Source organism: Camelus bactrianus, chromosome 1, assembly GCF_048773025.1.
Source record: "Camelus bactrianus isolate YW-2024 breed Bactrian camel chromosome 1, ASM4877302v1, whole genome shotgun sequence".
Classification (NCBI taxonomy): domain Eukaryota; kingdom Metazoa; phylum Chordata; class Mammalia; order Artiodactyla; family Camelidae; genus Camelus; species Camelus bactrianus.
The window spans coordinates 26,275,218-26,301,614 of NC_133539.1; the positions used below are offsets into that span (position 1 = coordinate 26,275,218).

The 26,397-nt window shown below is 35.9% G+C and overlaps 1 protein-coding gene across 6 annotated transcripts in view; it reads left to right on the forward strand.

Annotated features, from left to right (window-relative positions):
* Positions 1 to 26,397, forward strand: part of ROBO2 (roundabout guidance receptor 2) — a 1,146,968-nt gene that overhangs the window by 973,917 nt on the left and 146,654 nt on the right. For all 6 annotated transcript variants that reach the window (XM_045520906.2, XM_045520891.2, XM_045520872.2 and 3 more), the window contains exons 3-4: positions 16,800 to 16,957; positions 19,714 to 19,834. In XM_045520906.2, coding sequence (XP_045376862.1) covers positions 16,800 to 16,957; positions 19,714 to 19,834 — 279 coding nt within the window. The remainder of the gene's footprint in view (positions 1 to 16,799; positions 16,958 to 19,713; positions 19,835 to 26,397) is intronic.

The window sequence follows — 26,397 nt, forward strand, 5'->3', positions numbered from 1 at the left end:
TTTTGCTGAAAAAAGAGATTGACCTTTATATTAAAAAAAAAAAAAGAAAACTGCAATGCTAAGGCCTTGAGCTACCATTAGAAAAGCTGCAATAGTTTATTATACAGAAAGACAGCAATGTGGTACTGATCAGCTGTGCACTCACCATTAGCTTTTGTTCTTACGTTCTTAGGAAAAAGCAGTTGTACAGAATCAAGCTCATATTAAGGGTTCATTCAAAGAAGTAAGTTTCATCATGAATTTTAAATTAAAAATAGATTTAGCCTAATGTTTGAAATCACCACCTCACAGCATGATATAATGACTGATTATAATGAAGACCTTAGTTACCAAGTTAAATTATTTTCGGTGTACTTTAATTATTAGGTTAAGGGATTATAAAATATGTCTGGTATGCCTAAGTTTCTATCAAAATAATTGTAAAGTGTAAGCTTTAGAATGAAAAAAAAAAGGCCTATTTTCAAATCCTTGCCACTCCTCTTGTTAACTGGAGAAGTTGCATCTTGAAAATTTGTCTTTTCACTTATAAATATACCTACCTCACAGGTCATTGTGAGGTTCCCATTGACCTTGTAGGCAAGAAATCTTGACCATTATTAGACTTGATTTATCCCACTGAACTAGGTAAATGAGATATTTTAAAATAAACATTCAGAACATGATCGTGGAAAGATTATGAATGTGGTAAGCAGTGATGTTTCTGACATTTTTCTGACCATTTGAATAATGTGAAATTTTGAGTTTGTTTTTAACTTTGAAAATAAGAAGCTACCTCCATTCCACTACTGGACATTCATTCCACAATAATGCCTCTCAAGGCATGCTATATTTTTTTTTTTACTAAAACAAAGAACAAGCAACTTCTTATCTATTTATTGAATAAAATCATTAAACCAATTTAGGGACCTTTCTACTAAAGATACATATATAATAACCAGCTATATCCAGTTTAGTCTTAATGACAAGAACTGGAATTCCTCCCTCATCTATCCATTCAGTAAATATTTACTCTGCACTTGCCGTGTGCCAAGAATACCATTCTAGACTCTAGGGATACTACAGTAAACAAAATGAACTTGGGCCCTGATTTTATGGAGCTGGCTTACATTCTACTGAAGGCAAATAGATAATGAACAAACAGACAGACAAGAATGATCTCACATAGTGGTGTGTGACATGCAAGGGAAAAATACCAGACCATTGTGATACGTGTGATCTTGTTGCTTCTTTAGATTTGGTAGTCGTAAGAGGGGAACTCAAAGAGTTGACATATAAACTGAGATTTGATAGACAAGAAGAGGAGAGCTAAAAGGAAGTCTTGGGGGAAGAACATTTCACAGAGATAGTAGAATAGTGTAGAAAAAGGACCTACAGAAGTTATTTTCCTTGCTAGAAGAGAAGGGCCAGTGTGGCCGGGGGAGAATGGAGCCAGAGAAGCGGGTACTTTGAGATGAGAGGCCAGATCTCAAGATACCTTGTAGGCCAGAATAAAGATTTGGATGTTTTTATAGATGTGCTGAGTCTTCTGGAGAATTTTAAGCAGAAGGATGGCAAGATTTGTTTTATATTTTTATGCTGTTGATTTTTTTTTTTTTTTTTTTTTCTGAGATGGAGCAAGGGTAATTAGGTTTGTTTATTTACTTATTTTAATGGCGGTCCTGGGGATTGAACCCATGACCTTGTGCATGCTAAGCATGAGCTCTACCACTGAGCTATACTCTCCCTACCCATTTTATAGTTTTAATGAGGTAACTCTGTCGGCTATGAGAAGAATTGACTATAAGAAAGGCAAGAGTGAAAGTAAGATCGTTATGAGTCAGCTACAGTATTCCCTGAGAGATGACAATGACTCAGAACAAGTGACAGGAGTGGAGGCAGAGAAAATTAGATTCTGGATAAGTCTCACAGTCATTGGGCCTTACTGATGGACAAGATGAGGTGTGTGTGTCTAGGGTGGATGAGTGCTTTCATGGGCAACAGGAATGAAGGAAAAATAATTTGTTGAGTAATTTATACACGATTATACCATATACAAAGACAGAAGATTGGGGAGGTGATTTCTGTGACAAGAATCAAGAATTCAATTTTAGTCATGTTAAATTTAAGATACTCTTTAAACACTCAAGTGGTGATGTCAAGCAGGCAGGTGAATGCAAGTCTGGAGATTGAGGGAGTCCAACGCTGGAAGGACTCATTTTAGAGTCATCAGGTGGAGGCAGGACTGGCAGAGGTTAATTTTGAAAAATGTGTCTGGGAGCACTCCATTTTTTAGTGATATTGACTACATTTTTAAGAACAGGAAGTCTCTGGCAAAGTACAGGCAAGAGTAATGGCTATTGGGAGGAAAATTCAGAGAGTTTCTCAGAACACAGGATACGAAATACACACTTAGATATATTTTATGCAGTGCTTTAATGGTATTGTTTTCATCATGTAGGATTTGAGGGAGTATACAAAAAAGTCACTGTAGGAATTTCCCCCTTTTAATTCTCATCAGTATTATTAAGCAATTACTATGGCTAAGCTACTATGGGAGAGAAACATGAAATAATTACATCTGCATTGGAGATATAGCTAATTTCCAGTATAATTTCCACCTGACTCTCTCCAGTCTTACAAGGCACAGAATTAATATCTAGTGAAGGCAATTAATTGTAATATTTAATTGACACCTGTTATTGTATGGAAATCCTATTCTGCCTAAACATTATAAATATTCAAAAAGAAATAAAGACTATGTTAGTATATTTTAGTATATATCAAAAGATTTTCTATCTCTAATAATCACCATCTCTAGTATGGCCACTTTTTCTAATGGAAAAAAACAACCAAGAACTCTGCAAGAAAAAAATTATTTTCAGAAAATACATTTTTAATTATTGGACTGTTTAATTTTGGAAGACTATTGAAAATATACAGTGAACCTTTTTATTATGCAAATATATTCAGTTCTGAAAATAATTAAGTGATAATAAAGCATTCTCTTTTTCTTTACATCATATTCCAGTAATGAAGCTGTTACCTCTCAGTGTGCATTTAATGAGTTTTAACTAACATTGTCATGAGCTGACATTATCATAAAGCTAAGAATTAGACAAAATTGAATTTACTGGTATAGAGAAAGTTTCCTCAAGAGTTAATTATATTATTTAAGATGGACTATAATTCATTTTATGATATACCACCATCATCCTATAAGAAAAACTGTATTAATAGATCATTATACTTAACCTGTACAAACATGTAACCTTTTTTGCACTTTTAAAATAAAAAACTCATGATGTCTTTATATACTCAAGTCATATGAATATAAAAGGCACAAGCATATCAAAGAAAATAAACCAAAATTTTTATAAAGTTAAATACATTTTTCCACATTTTCTCTAAGTAAAATTCCATAAAGAACTTTCAAATGGAGATAAGTTTTTATTTTTTAAGGAAGAATTATTTATAATTTTCTTGATTCAGCTATTTAAAGTGGACTTATAGAATTGCAACTTATAATTTGATAGAGATGAGGAACTTTTTCTAAATAAATGATATTTTGGCTTTTACGGATTATATGTTGACAATAAATATACGTGACAGGTTTAAGCCTTACAATCACTGTTGTTTGCTCCTTCCTCCATAACTTCCTCATTTTTTAGTCCAGTCCTGCAGTGAGGCAATTATGAAGCTTAGATCTAGATCAGAAGGTTGTCATCTATCTCACTCACCTTTGTCTAATACCTAGCTCAGAGTAGGCCTTCAAGTTGTCTTAAATGAAAAGAGACCTTTTCAACATTAAATTTTTTTTTGAATTTCCATTTCTATCTTAGAAAATAACTAATTAATCAAGTTGCATACTTTGATCTCTAAGGTCAGGCTTATTACCATCCTACAGATATTTTGTTTACATTTGTATTTCAAAGCACCATTCTTATGGAAATTTGCAGTTTGTGTCACTGAGTGACTTGTGAGAAACCAGGTTTCCATACCCTCTTCACAACTCTTCACATTGAATCCAGTTGGAGCAGATGGTGTACTTTTAAAACACTCTTAATCAAAATTATTCTTCTTCATACATTGTTAAACATACACATTAGTAATTAATACATTTGCGGGGTTCAAAATCAAAACGTATAAACTACATGTAGCGGAAATCTTCCTCTCTCATCCCTCACTTTCTGCTTTTGTTTTTCTCTGCAAAGGCATTTGTTATTATTAGTTTCTTGTGTATCCTTCTAGAGATTGTTTTTTGTACATGCAAGCACATTCCAGCATGTTTCTTTCTTTTTGTAATTAATTAAAACATACAGCGCATATTGCAAATCCAGCTCTGAAGCTGGCTCCTCTAAAAGGCCTTCTTTGTTGAAAGTAGTTTCCCTCCTTTGTTATCTTGATATATTTTCAATGTGATTCTCTGATGCTGCGTGCTTTTTTTATTTCTTATTGTGGTTTTTGAGTTACATTCGGTAACTTTCCTACATCTCTTTAGCACCCTGAAGGCAAGAGCTCAGCTTGAAATATTTTGTACTTCTAAGTGTGTTATGTAGCACTTGTCCCCATTGGGACATTCAGTACTTACTTATTAAATAAAAGAGAAACCAATGATTTAAAAAAACTCTTCTGTCATCTCAAGGTAGTAGTTACAACTGGAACTGATTGAAAAGTGAAAATATCTGATTTATCTGATATTGATGAAACCAAAGCAAAATTAAATATCATATTAAAAACACCTTTTAGAAATGAACTGGGTAAAACTTATTGAGTAAAGTTACACTTTTTGATTTGGAGAAACCAGTGACATTTTATTGCCCAGATAATACTTCACAACATAAAGAATAACACCTAAATACATTTGACTTGAGGATTATACAGTTGTATATAAATCCCAACTCCGACAGTTCTCACTTACAGTAATTATCACCATCTGGGAGCAACTGCATGTATTTGACTGTCTGACCCTCCAGACTTTAAAAGGAGAAATATTTTATACACGAGATGGAGTTCTTCAAGATTATTAACCATTTGACAGTTGAAGGAATTAAAACTTGACATATCATTAAATTCACTTAGAATCAGATAAAAAGTACAATTTCAGGGTCATTGTTTTTCACTAGTACTCCTAATTCCTAACAACAGCAATGATTTTCATTTCTGAAATGCTTCCTTTAGCTTGTAATGTGCTTTACGAAGATCACTGTGTTTATTCTTCAAAACTACCCCAAGACATAAGCTTTAATATCCCCATTTTACAGATCAAGAAAGTGAGGCTTGACATGGCTGGCAGATTTGAATAAGACCATCCAGTTAATAAAGTAACAGAGCTGACACTCAGAATCAGGCCTCTGACTAAGCCCATTATTTTAAACACGATGCCATATTGCCTCCCTGTCAAAAAGTAGTCATTCCATAAACATTTATTAAGTGGAAGTTCCAGGTCCCATGAAAGGAACTGGGCAAATGGTGGAGAACTAGATTGCATTTAGAATAGAAAAGCATGTGGAGACACTAAGGCGGCAAAGAGCTTGCCGTGTTCCAGGACCTGAGGAAAGGCCGAGAAGGGTGAGAACTATGACTGAGGGCCAAAAGCAAGGCAGGAGAGATTTTTAGAGGATAAACCACATAGATGTAAAGAGGAGGGTAGGTTAACATTCCATCTGGCTTTCCTGGAACTGTCCTAGCATAACTTTGAAGAATGCTCCCATTTGCTTTCCTAAATATTTACTATGGAGGATAAAATACACGGTTATCCAAGTCATAGGTAAGGTTGAAGATTTTTGATTTCAGAAGGAATGTGTAAAATGTTTCCTCAGCTACTTGTGATACTAGCAGAAAAGTGAGAAGTCATTTAGTCCAAACTCCATACCTAGCACTTTTGTCAACTGACAACATTCCCAGTGGTGGACTGAAGCCATGTGTCCTGAAGCTTATTGAAGCCAAGGTCTTCCTTTTAAGTAAATAGGAAAAACCATCTCAAGTGCAATACTAGCCATGTGCTTTAGACATCAGTGCATAAATATATGTAACATCTGATTACTTTTGATTCTCTAATTCATTTTGAAAATTAACCCATTTGCCAACCTCAGACTTTCCCTTAGTTGCCCACATTTGCCTTACATTCAGAAGAGTTATAAATTGTTCATTGAGAGTAACAAGGAAAAAAAGTTTCTAATTTTATCATTTGTAGAAAGTTTTGGGGAACAGTGGGTTGAAGTGTTTGATATGTGGTGCATGAAAATGGTCAAAATTAGGAATTAAAATAATTTGTGAATTATAATAATTTGTGGATTTTAATAGTCTGGCATCATGAATAGCCTTGATTAGAGCTAAATAATGAAGGCTTGGCAGACTTTCTGAAAAATCTTACTTTTCAAGTTTTGGTACCCTCCCAGGCAGAGAAGCTAAAAGAATCACATGCAACTAGGTAGTTATCTCCATATAGGGGGTTGGGATTGGCACCTCTCCAAGCAGGAACTGGCTCTATCTATTTATTTTTTGTCCCTGACTATTTAGGGAGTGAAAGTGTTCTGAATCCTTGTCCTAGGAATAACTGTGGAGCCCAGAGAATGAAAATATAGTGAAAGACTCAGAAGACAATTAGATTTATTCCCTTATTGCTGAGCATATGCTCTGTGGCTGCCAAGGTTCAATCCAGGGTATCAGAGAGAAGGGGGACTTTTTTAAACCTCCATGCTTAATGAGACTTCTTTCTGGTTTCATATAAGATATGAAGGTTTGACTAAAATATCCATGAATTTTTAAATATTTAAACACTTTTGGGGAAAACACACAGTAACTTTTCATCATGAGAACTCAGTCTTACACCTAAAAAACAAAAAAATCTGTCATTTATCTTTGGTATCGCTTTGTTTTCTTAGAGTATATGGCAAGATTGGATGCGTGAGATGGAAGCCTGTGGATTTAGCATCAGGAATAAAAGAAATTACGCTTCTCATACGTAAACAAAAATTGTCAAGCACATTGTCTTCTGGTTGTCAGTGGAGTAATATGAGTTTTCTGAAATAATTTAAATGTGGTCTTTAGCACATTTGCATTCATAAAAAGTGCTTGGATATGCTTCTTGCTTCCTCTTCTCCTGCTTAGCTGTCAAAACATGGTGATGCTTTTGAAGATTTATGGTGGATGGGTAATGAGATTGCTGAATGTTAACTGCAGCATTCAGAATTCGTTTGGTGGCAAAAGGAAAGAAGGTTACTGGGTCTTTGGGATAGAGTAGAGAGATGATAGAGCTTTTTTAAATCAGCCAATTTAAAACTAAATATGCTATATTCTGGATTAGGAAACATTTCAAGCTTCTTGTCATGTAGTAATCAAATAGAACATTTCCTGAAGAATATAAGATGTCAAATTATATCCATTTCAGCAGAATTCCTGACAGCTTACAGTAATACTCATATTTTGAAGTGTGGACATATGCAAATATTAATATTGGATGGGAAAGACTGAAGAGGTCACACAGGCATGTGGGACATGGGACATGATTTTTTTTTTACTATGTAAGTTTCAGGTAGACAGCATTACAGTTGAACACCTGTATACACTACAGAGTGATGACTGCAGGTTTAGAAAAAGAACTTTCATTGTTGCATTAAAAACTGAAGTAAGTCTCATGTAGTTGGGCTTTGGTCTACATTTCTGTGTAGAAGAGGAAAATAAACAGCGTATTCTTCAAGTGGTCATTTTTAAGTTCATGAATAATGTTAAGATTCATGGTTATCCTCTAAATCAGACCTTTAGTGATTATAGTCATGAAACATGTTGTTAAAATAGGTGAACTTATGGAAATTGTGAAATCAGCAGGATTATGTTGAAAGCCCATAGGAGCATGATAAGATATAGCCCACTCATTCACTAATTCACTGAGTTTCAGGTTGAGGGGAGAAAAAGGTAGATCAACAGCAGTTTCAAAGTAACTGGCATTCTTGACAAGGAAGGTTGACCTTGACCTTCTTCTCCTTCCAACCCTCATTTCATCAGCAGGGGTGAGATTACTTTGAGACCCTGCCAATAGGTAATAAATAACACGTAAATTCCAGAACACCCTTGCACTGTAGGGTGCCCTAATGTGTAATAATCCTTAGACTATTGAGTTTATAACTCATGACATCTGGCAGTTACTTGGCATTGTAATTCATGTTGATCATGCACGTCAGAGTGCACCACGGGAGAGGAGTATCAGCACTAACCCGGTGATTCTAGGAGAGGGTGAAATGACAGGAAGAGGCTGCTGAGGCCGTGAACTGTGCAATGTTAGAATGCTGTAGCAGCTAATGCCTTCAGAAATGGACTAACAGGGCGGGAGGAGAGCACTAATCTATTGGGATCCAGATTAAAGCAGCACATTAATGTCTACTTGATAGCATTCTTTATTCCTTTATTCAAATTGACAGATGTAGCATTAAGGCAATAATGAATCTTGAAATTTGAATTTAAATGTATACTTACGTATATTTTAAATTTAAATTTGCTCTTAAATATATAAATATTTTAAATTTAAAAAGTATATATATGTATATGTATGTATGTGTGTATATATAGATGAGATTTGGCCCTTTGAATTTTTGGTTTTCTTTGGTCTAGTAGTGAGAGCTAAATGAGACAGAAGAGAAAGAGAGGGGTGTTGGGAAAAAATGAGAAACAGCAGGGGGAAAAAAAGCATTCTACAAAGCACCTGTAACAAGCCTTCCCGACACCCAGCAGCCTAACTGCTTTAGCTGAAGACTTGAGGCTCATGGGACATGAACCAGACTGAAGAGTTAGAAGCAGACAGATGGTTATTTGTAATCTTCCTGTGGATGCAAATCCTACAGAGATGTTGTGATTATTTATTTATTTATTTATTTATTTATTTATTTATTTATGCATGCATGCCCCAACTCAAGATTTAGAGAAAGTAGGAGGCAGTATTACAAGCTTGAAATAATCTGGTGTTTCCCTTTGTTACCATCTTGATAGACATTATTTAATTATTTTTAAAGCTAGTCTGTGCAGTTCTGAATTTTAAATTCAACATATTATTTCTTCTGGTATCCAGAGTTATAGCCATTCTGTGACCAAGACTGGAGTTAGTCCGAAACTGGCAGATGCTGGGAGGAGGCTGGGTAGCAGAGTAGAACATTTTGGGCATGTGGAGCGTTTTTGTTTTCCAGCAGAGGAAGGCATTGCCCTGAGCAGGTTTTGGCCAGTACCCTCAATTCCACACTCCGTCCTCCTCCTGACATACTATATTTGGGCACACCCTCTAATTTGCCCTTACTCCTTTGAGTTCTCTGTGATCCTGGAGACATCAATCCCCCATGAACGATTTTGTGAACAATGGCACTTTAAGGAAGAAAAAAAGAGGAACTGATTAAACATTAATTAGCCTCAATCCGCAACTTCCTCCTAAGCTAATGGATAGGGTATGCAGATCCCTGTCAAATATCAGATGCTAGGCTTTGCCAAAAATAGGACTTCCAAGTGTTGAAGGCGTGCCAACTGCTGGCTCCTTAACTCAAACCAAAGGAAATGATTGCCAGAGACAGGCCTCGAGTCTGCCGTGGTCAGATGTCACCAGTTTACAGTGCCACATGTGATCCAAGAGTTTATGAATGATCTCAACACTTGGTCCCCAAGGAGAACATATGCATTACAGAGGTTATGGATACAAATTACAGAGAGCACAATATTTCCATGCAATTTCTGAGAATCCTTCAGCAGATTTTAAACATTAATGGAAAACATTAAGGAAGACTTGGCACTCTTAGGGAGACTTCAAATTATAATACGAGTGAGGACGGAACAGGGCTAAAAAAAAGGATTTGAGAATAAAGACTTGGCTTAGAAAGTTGGAGCTGGCCAGTCCTCTTGGGTAAATTGTGTGTTTGTGTGTTTTATTCCCTGCAGAATTCCAGGCTTCACAAAATGCTATGACTTGAAAATGAGCAAGTTGCAGGGTATCCTTGTTCTTTCGGCATGCTCCAGTTCATACCACTGGTTGATCTGGATCATTTGCTGAGTGAATTTGCTTGCACAGGGAATCTGAGTGGAGATGGGGGGTGAGAGCTTCTCATTTTGGAGTTGTCAGTGTGTTGCAGAGGTGCCAGAGTGTCAGCTTGCACAGCGGTAGCAGAATGTCTCCCCACTGAGTTAGTTCTTTCCCGTTCCCCTTCTGTGCAGAAGAAACCACTTATGACTTTTTCCCTAAATGTCAGATTTTATTGTCTGGTTAGCTGTTGGCTGGCCTGTCCGTTCCAACCATATTTTGTTTGATTGCACCAAATGTAATAAAGCAGGGGGTTATGAATGATGATTCCTCTTTAGATTTATTAAGTTTTTTGGTCACTGAAACTTCTAAAAAATACAGAATTCTTATAGCTTGTCCGTGGGGAGCTAGCTTTCAGTTGAAGCAGGAAACTCAATTTAAACCAGCCTAATAATGAAAGAAAACTTAGTTAGATCACATCAAGTCCAGCTTTAACACAGTCTTCAGGATTGATTTGTCTAGCTATGTCATCAAGAACCCTGATTTTTTTCTAGTGTTCAGAGCTGTAGTTTCATCCTAAGGTTGGAGCTCCCCCTGGGGTCACAGCATGACTGCCAACAAGAGCCATTTAGTGCAGCAGGAAGAGACGGTGTGCCTTCCTCAGAAGTAGAGTAGAGGACCCGAACTTCAGGCAAGCTGAGATTACACCTGATCACTCCCCATGGTGATGGATGATGCTGGTGAATGTGGTGGTGTACCTGCTGTAGGAATGGTGATCACTTTTTTCCTAGTCCATTGTAATATTCACTATGATATACTGTCATTTGTGCTAACAGTTTTATTGGTTGCATATAAATATGTTGCTTCTCTGAGTGATTGATTTCTGACCTTCTTGAACTGCCCGGCTTTTATTTTATAGATATACGAGCTTGTAGGTAGGCAAGTTGAGTGCACTGTCTCTTAAATCCTACCAACTTAAATTGTTCTTCAGAAATGACATTTTGAAATCAAATTAAAACATTGTGGTCTATTTTATATAATAAGAAAAAGACTGCAACACCCCCCAAAGAGTTCATCAATTCAGTCAACCTATCAAGTATGCGGGATGAGCTTGTCCAATGGCCTTCAAGATGGGGGCCCTTTGGAGGGTTACCTAGCCCAGTGTTAGTATAAAAGAAAAATCTTTTCAGATGAGTGAGTCCAAAGCTGACACCAAAGGAACAGTATGTGTTTGAAGAAAGAAAGAGGATTCAGAGAACAAAGGGGTATCAGGGAAATTTTCAAGCAGGAAGGCTACGTATGCTAATGTACATTGGTAACTAGATGTTACTCTGTATGTCTAGGGCAGGAGAGTTGCAGAAACGTTTGTGATGAGCCTGGAAATGTGACAGGGTCTTGATTCTATGCAACATTTGAAATGACATTCAGAAGAGAATTTTATCTTAAAAGCCATTTAAAAAGTTGTAAAAACGGAATTGACGCGATCGTATTTACACTTTGGCAAACTCATAATAGCCACAATAGAGAGTTTAAAAGAGGAATCAGAGAAAAAGTTCAAATAGGATACTCTTTTAGTAATTCAAGGCAGAGATGAGGACATTGTGAACTAGGGCAGTGGGGACAAGATAAATAGATGTAGATGCTATTACAAATCAGTGTAGCCTAATGACTGTGTGTAGAGTCTAATGTCAGACATGCAGGGTTCATACTCTGTACTTCCTATCAAAATAGGTCATTCTAAATGGCCTATTACATATCCATGGTGCCAGGTTTTACACATAGTGTATACTCATTAAATATTAGCTATTATTGTAAGGCAGTTGCTTTTAAAATAGGGAGAGCAAAGTGTTATTGTGTATGAGGCTAACTGGTCCAGAAAAACAAGTTTGTAAAAAATCCTTACTGAAAGGCAGCATGTAATTTCATCTGTTATCTATATGCATGACTAAGGGCTTATGACAGTTCCTCTAAGTATCAAGATTTACTCAAATTTTGCACTTGTACACCAAAATGCATGCCAGATAAGTATTGCTTGGAACCAGGGGTCAGTTTTTGACTGTGAAGTCTCATGCCACACAGCTCTGTCAGACCCTGTGCACAGAGAAATCCTGCTCACAAAGAAGCCTTGTGTTCAGTGTTGCTTTGATTTGCTAGACATTTCACCTGCAGCTAAGCATGGGTTTTCATGACAATTTCTTTGTAAATTACCCCTCTCATGATCAAATTAGTTTCTTTATGTGGATAGTTTTCTTTATCCAGTGGTGTAGGTGAATACTTTTCACCAGTAATATTTTTAGGCTCTCCATTTCTAATAACTGCTTGGAAGCATGTGTACATTGAAAATCAGAATCATGTATTTCAGAAATCTGTTAATTATGCAGTCTCATCTCATTGTTATTGCTAATCTATTTTAATAAAATAAGATGGAAATGTCTAAGTAAAGATCTGCCTTGGCTTTGTTGATTGAGGCAAAAAATAATTTTTGAGAACTATTGATTTAGGACAGAAGGGAGAAAACTTGGTGAGTGAATGAATGTGGGGTTGAGAAGAAGCAGGAGTCAAAGAGGTCAGCTCTAAAGGGACACCTAGATGTGAAGCTCTTTTAGGGCACTATATTAGTTACCTACTGCTGTATGAAATTGCCACAGAATTTAGTAGCTTAAAGCAGCACATGTTTCTTCTCTCACTGTCTGTGGGTCAGGAACCCAGGTATGAGCAAACTTGTCTTCTGCTGTGTGATCTCTTACAAAGCTTCAATGAAGATGTTGATCAGGGCTGTGGTCTCATGTAAAACCTCAACTGGAGAAGCTTTTGCTCCCAAATTTAAATGGTTGTTGGCAAGATCTGGGTCCTCAAGGGATGTTGGACTGAGGGCTCAATTCTTTGCTTGCTGTTGGCTGGACGCTGCCTTCAGGTCATTGCCAGAGGGGCCTCTCCATCCAGCAACAAGGTATCTTGCATGATCAGAGGATGGCCATGAGGAGAGAGAGGGAGACAGACAGAAAGACAAAGAGAGCCAAAAAGATGTATGTTACAAGCTTTTATAACCTAATTTTGGCAGTGACAGTCCATCACTTCATTAAAAACATGTTACCGGGTCCAGCCCACAGTCAAGAGGAGGGGCTGACACAAAGAAATAAATACCAGGAGGGAGAGATCACTGAAGAACATTAGAGAAAAAGCCTGCCACAGACACAATCGTGTCATTCTTGTTTTACACGGTATTCCTTAACCATTTTATACGACAGCGCCAAGCATATTGTAGTATTTTCAGTATCTTCCTGCAGAATTGAATCAATTTGTTACAAATCTTTATGTCATAAATATGAACTATATTTTCTCAAACACACAGTAATTCAGAATTTTCTAATCTTACAGAATAACTTTCTAAGTCACAGTGCTTGTCAATGTAAACAAGAATGCCAAGCAAATCCAGGTTATGATTAGTTCATTAAACCCTCCTTTGTGCTTTTCTGCTCATACACAGAAATGAATATTTGGGTTCTGGCCAGTTCGATTTCTGTTTTTCCCCGATGGAGATTTGAACCCTTGTATTCTGAATATAGATCTGAAAACAAGTGCTATGCCAAATTTGTACCTATTTTATCTTTTTTTTTTTTTCAAGTATAACTTACTACTACCCTCCCAGCTTTTGTCATTTCAACCAGATTCTTTTTAGTTCACAAAGTTTATTTCTCTTCACCCTGTTCAAAAAGCTGTTTGGAGCTTTAGGTAATACACATATCACTGCATGTTCTTGTTTTGCCTTACTTGTCAAACCACGTTGAAAATATAGCTCTCTATAATTCTTTATAGAATAAGGGCTTACTGAGAAAAATATATATAGACTCAAATTTGGACTCACTTTGTTTTTTTACATTTATAAGACTATTTTAGCTCTCTTTACCTAACATACATGAATCCTTTACTATAAAGAACACTTCTATTCTTTATCACTTGCAGTAAAGCACAGGGCAAAATCCAAGACAGAAATGAATACTTAGTACAAAAATTAGAAACAATGAATATTTCATGTTATTGTGTTTACATTTATGAGTGGATTATACAAACCTCAGAAACATCTAAGCACCTATCAGAACATTTATACAATTTAAGGAGCGTAAAAATGACTTTTCTTTTTCCTAAGAGTACGTTCTCTGTGTGCTGTGCTAGAACCTCCTGAAAAGGTTGTTTTTGTCTCTTGAATGTTTTATCTGAGAGAGAGAGAGATGAAACACATTTTATTACCCACAAAGACTTAGGATAAAAGAAATGGTATCACTAAGCAAAAATGAATTACTATACAAACCCCAAAGAGCATTTTACAAGTTGAAGAGGGTACAGTACCAATTATACTATTATCTCACCCTACTCGCTGGGTGAATAGTCTGAAAGCCTAAAATTACAGTTGATGTTAGATTTCTTGGCTTCATTTGCAAATGGGAGTCATTTTCTTTTTTTTTGTGACTGCCATAAACACATGTTATATTGTTTAAGAGCAGCAATCCTTAGTTTGTTATGATATTTTCTCCTTTTTTTGTCCCCCATGTCAAAGGACCATTTTTTTCCCCCTCTTAATCTGGCTTGTTGCAAATTGATGTAATAGTGTGTTTCTGAATGATTTACAGTGGTCTTAAGTACCATTTGAGCAGAGGCTTTTTGGCATGTGATTTGTTAGGAGACCAGTTCTGGAGAAGGTCCTCCAACTGGCCAGATGTGTCATTTTGGAACAGATTGAGGGCCTGCCAAAACACCATTTGTTGCCAGTACCGGATATTGTAGGGGTACTCACCACCCTGTTACCATATTTTTGCACATCTTAACATTGCATAAATAGGCAGCTGTTCTGTATTTAGAATATAAATGAGTCACCAGCTTGCTCTCCCTTGAGGATTTACCTGCAGTAGGGAACCACAGTGTTAACTCCTTCTTACCCTCCTGTTTTAACATCACATTTAAATACACACTCTCTCAGCCCATTCAGAAGCAAATCTTTATGCATGTAAATCACACCTTTCTTGCCAGTTAGACAAAAGAACCAAAAAATGTGCAGTTCACTGTGCTAAAATGGAACACATTTCCTCAGCAGTGAAAGCGGTACATTAATCAGCATATAAACTGAGAGTGAGCAATTTGTGCGGAATTCTAATCTCATAAAAGGCCATAAGTTCATTAAGATGGAAAACCATGTTGTTTCAAGAGACAAGAAAAGAAAAGCCTAAAAGTCACTCAGTTGTCTCTCTGGACCTATTTTCAGGACAGAGAACTTTTATTTATTTGGAGAATGACAATTAACCTAGAGACTTGGCCCAACAAAGAAGCAGAGTGCTGAAGTGGGTCTCATTACAGGACATCAAAGGCAGTTGGTTTGACCTAATCCACATTTGCAGCAGATGATTTACATAACAGGCTAGCCCAGCTGCCCAGTTTTGATTTCAAATAGCTTGACCAAATTATATATATAAAATGTATATGTGTGTGAATGTGTATATATGTACACACACACATAGAGAGAGAGACATATATGCACACTATTTGTGCGTGCATAATTGTTTGTTTAACCCCAAGATACACTTGGGGGGAAAAAAACTTGTCAGTGTTAGAATATCAAAGAATAGGAAAAGTCAAGGCATTAACAAAAAGCAAAGGCAGTTATGGTTTATGGTTTATGGTATATTAACTGGTTTCAACTACTTTTTTAAATTGAATTATTGTTGACTTACAATATTGTATTAGTTTCAGGTGTACAACATAGTGATTCAAGTATTTTTATAAACTACACACCATACAAAGTTGTTATAAAATGTTGACTATATTCCTTGTGTTGTACATCACATCCTTGTAACTTATTTATTTTGTAACTGGTAGTTTGTACACCTTAATCTCCTTTACCTGTTTTCTCAACTGCTTTTTCAAATGTTTACCCTAAAATAGACATAGTCCTTATTTACTAAATAAGCCAGCATTCTGCAATCTGAGAGGACCGAGTCATTTCTCCAGGCTTTCCATCTTGCCAGGGGAAGTACACAGATAGATAGGTGACATTTGGAGATCCAGGCATGCCAGATTTTCAGAGGTTACAACGGAGGTCCAACCTGCTGTTCTCCTAATGAAAGGAGGGGAAATTCAGACTGGCAAAAGTGCTATAAGGGATATCTCTGCTTCGAATGTCACGCTGCCCAGATGTCGCTTGGCAGGTGGAGATGCAGACAGAATGGAAATGTAGCCCTGTGTATGTGGGTGCTAGTGCGTTGCAAGGGTGAACAATGAGTCTATCTTCTGAAGAGTAATGAAAACACTGTGGATCTTGTCCATATTCATGTCATGAGAGAGGGTTTTCTCAAAGAGTTCTCACCCTGCTTCCCCTCCCAGACGGACATGCATACATGCTCCCAGACCACATGCACGTGACTTGTTTCAGAGCTTTAAGTATAAGGTGGCAATTTATTTTAATGTATTTATATACATGTATGTATATGTGTATTTTTAATAGAAAACAGGATCATACTACATAAATTGTTTGGTACTGTGAATTTGTATTAAATCTGAAAGCTATATCATGAATGTTTCCTATCCTATTGTCCTTTGACTTACCTCATTTTTTAATCAGATTTTATAGCAAAGATTCATGATCATATAGTCAGCCATTCTCCTGTTGATGAGCAGTTAGGTTGGCTCTAAAATATTCTAAAGTGGGCCAGGCTTTGTTCTCGGCAAATATCCTGGCAAATATTATTAGAATAAAGTAAGATTTCGAAGTCACCCTTTGCAAGAGAAAGCTAAGGTTACTGTCACTGAGTTTTCTTTTACTCCAATTGTTTTTCTTCAGTGTTACGAGATGACTTCCGGCAAAATCCCACAGATGTTGTAGTGGCAGCCGGAGAGCCTGCAATCCTGGAGTGCCAGCCTCCCCGGGGACACCCAGAGCCCACCATCTACTGGAAGAAAGACAAAATTCGAATTGACGACAAGGAAGAAAGAATAAGTGTGAGTTAAATTAAAATGAACACCTAGAAAGATTGAATATCCAGTCTTAACTTGGATGTATTTTATTCTTTTCTTTATTGTTAATAAAGTTGTAGAACTGTATTTGAGTGCTAATTACCATTTACACTGTATTGAAAGGACTGAAAAAGGGTAACCAAAACCAAAAACTTCTAAATGAGGCTTCAAAGAGACAAAAATTGTATAAATCAAGTGTCCATGATGTATTAATAATTGCATCAACCTGAATATGTAGATATATCTTATGCAGTGGAATATTGACGTTGAACCTCGTTTCAAGATCTCCAAACGTATCTTTTGATCACGCAGTACATGACTGTAAATAAATGATGGCTATAAACCATATAAACTAGAACGTTTCTTTTTGCACTACTTTCAAAATTAAAAGAGGAAATAATTTGAAGTGATAAGTATTTCAAGCTCTTTTCCAATTTTTCCAATGTAATAATATTTATATCTAAAATATTACACATTGAATTTGTTAAAAGTTGAAGAGATATTAAAATCAGTGGAAAAATGACTACCTGGTTCTGCAATTTAGCTCTTATAGAAAAATAGTCTGTTTTCAAAGGAAATTCTTGATCAAGTTAATCAGTTGATTAATATTCAAAATAAAACACCCAGGAAAGGGTAAAAAGGTTAAGGGGAATGGCATACAATAATTTTATTTTTTTCAGAAGATCCACTCAACATGTATGTGAAGTTTGTAAGTGAAAACAGTCCACTGAAATAGTAGATAATGCCTCAGCCTTCTGACATTGTTTTTAGTATAATTTTTATATTCAATACAATAATTGAGAATGAATATATTTTATTTAAAGTCATGACATTTAAGTGAACAAATATGTCATTTCTATCACAAAGTCCATATTGTCTGAGTGGGTCTTATCTTTTAAATTGTCTTAAGTTTGAGGGTTTTTTCTTACACATGCATTGTGATTACATCATAGCACAGAGCCAGAGAGGCCAGGCAAGAGTATCGCATACATCACAGTGTGTGTCCATGTGATTCTGGCTTGGACTGTTGACACTGCGAGGACCTATACGGAAGGAGAATTTGGCTCCCAATTGTCTGTGCTTGGATACCAAACTTATGAAAATGTGCTCTCGGTAATGGAGTCAAATCAATGTTCAAGGGTTTCTGATTCATGATTGTGTGATTTAGCTTTTGCTTTTTAACAAACCATGCCAAAATACAGTGGCTTCTAATAACCATTATATTTACACTATGATTCTGTAGGGAAGCTGACAGTTCTTTGCTCTGGGACAACCTGGCTGATCTTTGCTAGGTTTTCTCATGGTTTCGTGGCTTGTTAAAGGTGTGCTGGCAGCTGAATAATCCAGGATAACCTAACTCACATGTCTGACCATTGACTGCCTCTCAGCCAGGCATCTTGGTTTTTCACCTCATGGCCCCTCATTTTCAAGCAGGCTAGCTCAGGCTGGTTCCCATGGTGGTCTCAGGGTTCCAACTGTAGCAAGAGAAAGCAAGTCCCAGTGTGTGACCACTTTTCTTCTGGTGAAACATTGCTTTATTTCCATTGGTCAAATCAAGTCATATTGTCACATTCATCTTCAGGGGAGGAAAAATGGCCTCTGTGGTTTATAGCCTAACATTCATTATGCTCCACTGCATATAGTTGAGAACAGGTTGACGGTATTTTCTTCCTATGTTAAAAAAAAAAAGTTGCAAATCCCTTTGTATGACATGACAAGTTTTAGAGCCTGAAATATGTCTGATGAAAACATACCTGCTTAAGTTCTGTCTGCCTTTGAAATTAAAAATTAATGGAGGAAACCAGCATGTTCTTACCTCATATCTCTTTAAGAACACTCAATCGTTATAAAGTTAAGATTGTTGAACTAGATAAATACCAAAAAAGCCCTCAAAATCAGAAAAGAAGCTGTAAGTTGATGATACACTTACTGAAAACGTAATTCTGCTTTAATGTCCTCTTCAACAAACAGATATTTTAACATTATCATATTTGTTTATTCAATCAATAAATGCTTCTCATTTAAGAAACATTAATGGAGCACCTATTAGAAGCCAACGATTTGTACCAACTCATAGTCATCATTTTAAGAACTTTGTTTTTATCAAACCCAACCTCCTCTTCAAAAATTATCTCATAAATGCAATTAGGATGAGACAAAGATAATTTTAATACTAACAACTGAAATGTAAACTCCACAAAGGCAGACATTTTTATTATTTGGTTTACTATTGAAACTCAAGGGCCTAGAACATTGTCCAGCCCCAAAGGTACTCCACAAATACTTGCTGAATTCTTCTGGATCAGTTGGATTTCATTATATTATCCAAAGCAGATAATAACTCTTTTCTGGTGACAAATGTCAATGGGAGCTCATTCAACAGAATCAGAGTGAAGACTAACCCCTGGGGTTTGACGGGGACAGTCACAAGACTGATAGGACCAGGCGAGAAATAGGAAGACGACCTTAAAGAAGCATTACCTAGAAAGGGAGCACGGAGGCTTATACCAAGGGGGGATTTAAGAGCAGAAAGGACAGGATTTAAGAGAAGATAGGACACATGCAGATACCAAAGCAGTGGGAGAGTTTTGTGTCTTAGACACTGAGCTATTTCCCTTAGGGAGAAAATATGCTTAAATACTCAAAATTATTTATTAGTGACCTTTCTTTCTTTGTTTGTTTCTTTTCCTTTCATTTTCTTTTCTTTTCTTTCTTTTTCTTTCCTTTTTCAATTTTAACAGATCCGTGGTGGAAAACTGATGATCTCCAACACCAGGAAAAGTGATGCAGGGATGTACACCTGTGTTGGCACCAATATGGTGGGAGAAAGAGACAGCGATCCAGCAGAGCTGACTGTCTTTGGTAAAACTCTCTTTTAAATTATAAATTGCTATTTATATCTACTTTTCCTTTGCTTTTAAACTTTTTTATTACACCAGGCTGTATAGGAACAGTTAACTTATGACTTGTGCTGAGCATTGATAGACTAGAATTGTCTTGTTTTCTGGTTTTGTCTTTCATATGAAATCTTTGCTATGAAGAAAAACAAAACTTTTGAAACATTAATTTACCTGCTTTATTCATATGTATTTATAGGATTTTGCCTTTCATCAAAATGTAAAAACTTGCTCTTTCTCCAAATCTATTTGAGAGATTATATCCACCTAAAGTTTATCATTCATTCCATTGTGATACATTTATCAAGTATTTATTATGTATATGACCCAGGGTAAGGTTTTTAAAAATTAGAGAGTGCAGTGTAAAGACATTGCACTTGTTTTCTGCTTTAGGAAATTTCAGTGGAGCTATTTGCAGTTTTAGTTCATGACAAAAAGACAAGCTTGCCAGCTATATGCACACACAATCAAAATTAGAAAAAAAATATAGTAAACTGTTTTGCTATGGTATTCATGATATGATATGAATATCATATTAATTCAATAATTAGCATCGAAAACCCACAAGTACGGTTTCTTCAACTATAAGAACCAAGGGACTCTTGGGAGTAATTCAGTTAATTGGTTGAAACCTGATTAGATCTGTATTACAGACATAGTGGCGAAGGCATTAGGAAGGAGAAGATTGGACATGATAAAGATGGTCGAGAAAGCAAAAGTAAGGACAATACTACAGGGCAGCTGTGGAAAACTAAAAAAGAAATACAGTGACAGAAAACTGAGGAAAACAGGGATTCCAAAGATACCAGAAAATTAAACATTCCTTTAGAAGACACTAAAGTCCCATTCAAGTCTCATGTGGAGACATTTATTATACACGCACACAAATGCATGTACACAGACAAATACATAAGTACTTATACACACATTTATTACAGATGTTTATCTATCTATCTATATTTGAATAAAAGAATCACTATTGCAGATATTGCATGATTTTTCTTAAATACAAAAGATAATTGTGAATTTTAAATTCCTTTTTTTTGTGCCAGTAAAACAATCTTCTGGATCTATGCATGATATGTTAAGGTCCTATTTCTGGTCATTACTCCAGAACATACCCGAGGACAGAATCAGAATCCAGCATACATCCCAAAGAACCTCTTTTGCCTTTTGAGATGTGCCACCCATGGTGTAATGGGAGTGCCACGATGCAAAAAAGAGCCATGTTATGATTTCCATCACATTTAGAGTGTTAAGGTGTGCTTTATGAATATGTACCAGAGGGCTCTGAGTACTGAGTAATCTCTGGTAATACTCCTGTGGATACTAAGCAGCTTGAAGTCCCAAATAACAAAACCAGGAGAAACCCCATAATTCATTAAAGGAATTGAACAGTAGAAATAAAACTGTTCAAAGTACGCATGCAAATTTCTCTCCTGTGGAGCTTAGACAAGTATCAGTTTGCCCTTAAACTTCATGCAGTCATCTATAAAGGTCCGAAAATGTGCTTTACACCGTAATGAATAAAATACAGTTTTGCCTGCTAAGATATGAAATTAGTGGTCACTGAACATTAGCATTGAAAACCCACAAGTACAGCTCTTCTATTTAAAGAAACACTCATCTCTCTTTTTCTGTAGCTACCACAAGCTTTGGAACAGAAAAATGTTGCATTACAGCAGTATATATTGCCTTCAGAAGGAAATTGAAAGGTTTAGTGTCATTACCCAAGCAATTAGACTTACCAAAATGTGACTGTGTTATGAAATATTTACCCTGTTTTCCCTAAAGACATGATGAGAACTACAGGAGATCCCTAAACATGTCAGGAGTTACAGGGGGGACTTCTAAATTATTTTGAAAGTAGCTATAAACCAAAGAGATTGAATTTGTCTAGAGGCAGTTCCTCTGGAACAATTGATTTAGAAAGCTGAGAAACATTTATCTCATGGTGTAAACTAATCAGAACTGACCTAAGGGGTTATAAGTATAATATTAAGTTGAGGGAAAAACTAAAATTCCATTATTGATAAGAAAATAACATCCAAATTCAGAAATGGAACATGAAAATAGTAGTGATGGTCTAAATCATGGTTGTGACAAAGTATTACTTGAGAGAGAACCCTCCTGCATCTTGATTCCCTAATTCTTAGAGAATATAAAATAGTGTGCTATGTTTAATGAGTCCTTCTTTATTTCATTTTGATGATCTTGCATCCAGAAAATGTTTTCTAGCAAACCTGTTTGTGTTTCATCGCTGTTACTTTCCTTTCTTTCTTTTTCTCTTTCTTTCTTTCTCTTTCTTCCTTTCTTTCTTCCTTCCTTCCTTCCTTCCTTCCTTCCTTCCTTCCTTCCTTCTTCTTTCTTTCTTTCTTTCTTTCTTTCTTTCTTTCTTTCTTTCTTTCTTTCTTTCTTTCTTTCTTTCTTTCTTTGATACTATCATTTCTGATCTAAGGTTCATAAAAGAAAAACTGGTTACATTTTATCCCTCTTCCTTCTCAATTATGTTTTCATGTAGCAGCAATTCTGCCTTAAAAATTCTGGCTACTAGAACCACTCTATACTCTTCCAGCTACAGGTAGTTTATAAGTGTCCTTTGCAGCTCAGTCTTTAATTTATGTAATACAGAGAAAAAAACTGATGATATTTAATTATTCAAAAATACAACTCCATTATAAATGGCAAAGACACCAATGAAAGGGATAAAGGGTCTTTGTCAGTGCAATAGCCATCTGTAAGTTTTGATTCTTTATTAAGTGGTCTTTCACTTAGAAGGTATTTTTTTAGGTTGAAAATTGCAACTTATGCTTTTAAAATCGGCCCTTTAGACAAAGACATAATTAGTGTAACTTAATTTTCAAAATGTTACAGTGCCATTCTCTATGAATCATTTATTCTGTTCTTCTTTAATATTTGTTGGCTATAAAATAGCATCCTAGTTAAGTGGCAGTACCAAATCTAAAAATTAGAAGTAGGCATCATGGTGTAAATAGACACTAAAATCTGTGGCACAGTCTAGATGTCTTCATAAAGAATACTTCCTAGCAATTTACAAATATCAATTAAATTCTAAAGATCCTGAAGACAGAAACTAGAGTTGACTTACATAATTACATTTCTAATTATGGGTAGGTTTGGGATATCTGTTATCCAAAATTTAACTGTCATTAAAAAACAACCAAAAATAACAATTTTTTCCAAATGATTTTTAATTGTTTATCAAAATAATACATAAAAAAAGATTTTCTATGTTACATTCCTAATAGACATTGGAAGAATTACAAAACTTATAATGAAATACAGAAGTATCTTCCTGCCTCCCCTCCTCCCAGCACACACACACACACACACACACACACACACACATACACACATACACATTCTCTTCTTTGAACATTCCTGTAAGCCTGTTTTATCTTTTTAGGAATTTATTTCCATATTTCTATGTGCTGATTCTGCAATCTTATACATTATTTTGACTTCTTATTTTGGAAGATGATGATTTGACCCACTTATACTCCCTTCCCCACCTTCTCACCTCCACTTTCTTTTTGTCCTTTCAGTATATTGACTTCAGAAACATTGGTTATATTAATATTTAGAATTTAAATTATTATAACCATGTAAATATTGACTATGAACTAAGTGTTATGCTATTACAATGACATTTTTTCTGGTATTATATTTAGTCTTCTTTAAGTTAATAATAAGCTTATTTTTCCCTTTAACTAATATCTATCTATACTTGTGATGAATTCTTGAAATCCTCAACAGAAGGTTTAAAATTCTCTAAATTCTGTTTAGCTGTTAAGTCCACCCTGGCTACAGCCTTCCTGCAGGCCTCAGATCTTCTGCCCAATTTGACAGGCTGGATGCTAGTTAGGTCTACCCCAGAAACTTCATTCTGATATCCATCTTCCCTTTCCTCTGTTGCTGGATTCCCTGTCTTCTGTATCCTGTATTTGGTTTTTTTCTTGGTTTAACTCCTATATTCAGAACAGTGTTTTCTCTCCTGTTTTCTGCTTGACTGGAGCGTAGAGTACATTCCAGACCAAACTGTCTTTATTTTATCCAAAGCTTAACGAACACTTTGGCTGGTTATAGAATTCAAGTTTAAAACAAGTATTTTTGCTCAGAATATTAAATATTAAAGTTGCCACTCCAATATCATTTTGCTTCCACTGTTACTCTTGAGAAGTGTACTGTACTTTTGATCCCTATGTGATCATTTTTTAATTTTTTCTCTTAACAAACTTTACTTAGTACTTTCTCTTTATCCCAGTGTTCTGAAATGTTTTAACAGTATGCCTCGGTTTGGTACTTTTTTCGTTTACTCGCTGGACATTCGGTGAGCAATCTCAATCTAAAAATGCTCTATTGAAACAATTCAGTGAAATATACTCTCTTTTTTTTTTCTATTTCATTTCTCTGTCAAGCAAAAATTCACTAATTAGATGTTAAATCTCCTAGGTCTTTCTTTTCTTGAATTATTCCTTATTTATAGCATCTTGTTCTTATTTCATGGATATTTTAACTTCTCTTGTATCTTAGGATTTTAATAATAAAATAAATAAATAAATTTATTTAAATAAATAAATTCTGTTTAAATAAAATCTTCTGTTTAAATAAAATCTTCTCATGATGTATACCTGCTTTTATTTTTTCTAAGTTCCTCTCCCTGCCCTCCTCCATGCATTGTTCTGTCTTTTACACTGGAGACTTTCTTCAAATGGCAAGCAATCTGTTGTTCATTCATATTTAATTGCTGTTCACTAAAAAGACTATTGGAAACGGTGTCAGCTGATGGCTTTCACAGTAGGATAATCAGATTGGGCACTAACCACTTTGTTGGGAATGGGGACAGAGGTTGGTGCTGGTGAGGTTAATTTTCAGTTATTGAATGAGAGGTAATTGTTGATGGCCAGAGTGTAGCTGAGATACTCTGAGACAAAGCTGCAAGGGAAGATATCTCAGAACTGAACCTTAGGAATATAAGTTATTGATTTACTGGTAACTTGTGGTCTTCGTTTAAGAATTCAAAACATAAGGTGTTATTAAAATCAAGATGATTGTTAAGAGCAATACAGTTCTTTTAAATAGCATTACCTTGCAAACTTTAAAACAGCAAAATATTTCTTGCTACTGCATTTATTTCACAAACATCTCTTGAACACCTACTATGTGCCAAGCTTTGAGTGATTAAGTAGAGTAGAGAGATGAATAGACAGGTGCCCCACTCTCAGCACAACTCTCATATCAGCAGTAACATGAAACTTTGCCTCTAAAACATGGTGAGAAAGGCATTTTTCCCCCTCTGAGAACATTTACCTATGTTTGGTTTCGCTTCACAGGATGATTTCTCTCAGACAAAGAAAATCCTTGGCGAGAAAAGAAATTAATGCAGCCAGGACTTATTTAATCACATTGAGACAGACTGATCATTATCACCCAGTCTGTTTCGGAAGGGCACAGTAATTCACATTCAATGGCTATCATAACCCCTGCCCTTCATACATACCCAGTTAAATAAAAGGAGACCTACTAGGGCTAGCCATCTGACTTCCCAGTTTAATAGACACCACAGTGCAGCAGATCCTTCTGGGTCAGCTAACGCTCAGATAAGGTTTACAAGCAGTGGTTAGATCTCATGTGCTTTTACTGCATAGCTTCGGTCTTAGAGGACTTACAGGACTCTACCTATGTAATTATTGCCATAATGCTACTTTTATAATGTCAAGCAGAGTTTATTTTTAAATTGTTGAGGTTGTCCTAGTAATAGCTGTCACGGCGCAGCCATTGACAATTTTATAGCCATATTCAATGACTGAATACAGTTGAAAAGAGAAATTTGTTCCCTGGGTACTTAATTTCCTTAATTGTAGCATGAAAGTAAGAAACTTAAGAGATATTTGGGACCACATTTCAGATTTATGGTTTCGGGGTTAAATTGAATATTTCGCTTTCTGAGTGTTTTGACGTAACTACAATGAGACCTGGCATTTGATTTTATTACAGTTGCATACAAAGTTGGGTTTTCCATAATGCCAATTTGGAACTAAATTGACCTGACTACTTGAGAGCTGTACTTACATAGTACCAGGCTGCCAAACAACAGTGCTGTCTCAAGAGAGATTAACGTTGTAAGCAAGTGATGCAGGTGATTCAAGTCTAGTTAATCTCACGTTAAAAAAAAAAATGTTAATTGCATTGGCAAAGGCATTGCCTTTGATCACTCCTTGGCTATATAAGTAGGGATCAGGGCATTCAGAGGGACTCTAGTCTAGTTGATAAACAGTCAGCAAACAGCCCTTGAGATTTCTCCCTCTGTTTTTCAATATGTGATCAGACATAAGGTGATAACATGGAAAACTCAGTGACCTTATTTTCACATGCCTTAAAATTAGGTTTGCTTGTTAGGTAGTAGTTCACAATGTTTTATGTACATTTATTTTAATCGTACAAACTCCATGGAGCATTACTGGGTATTGAATGCGGTCACCTCTCCACCTACTGGATGTTTCGCCT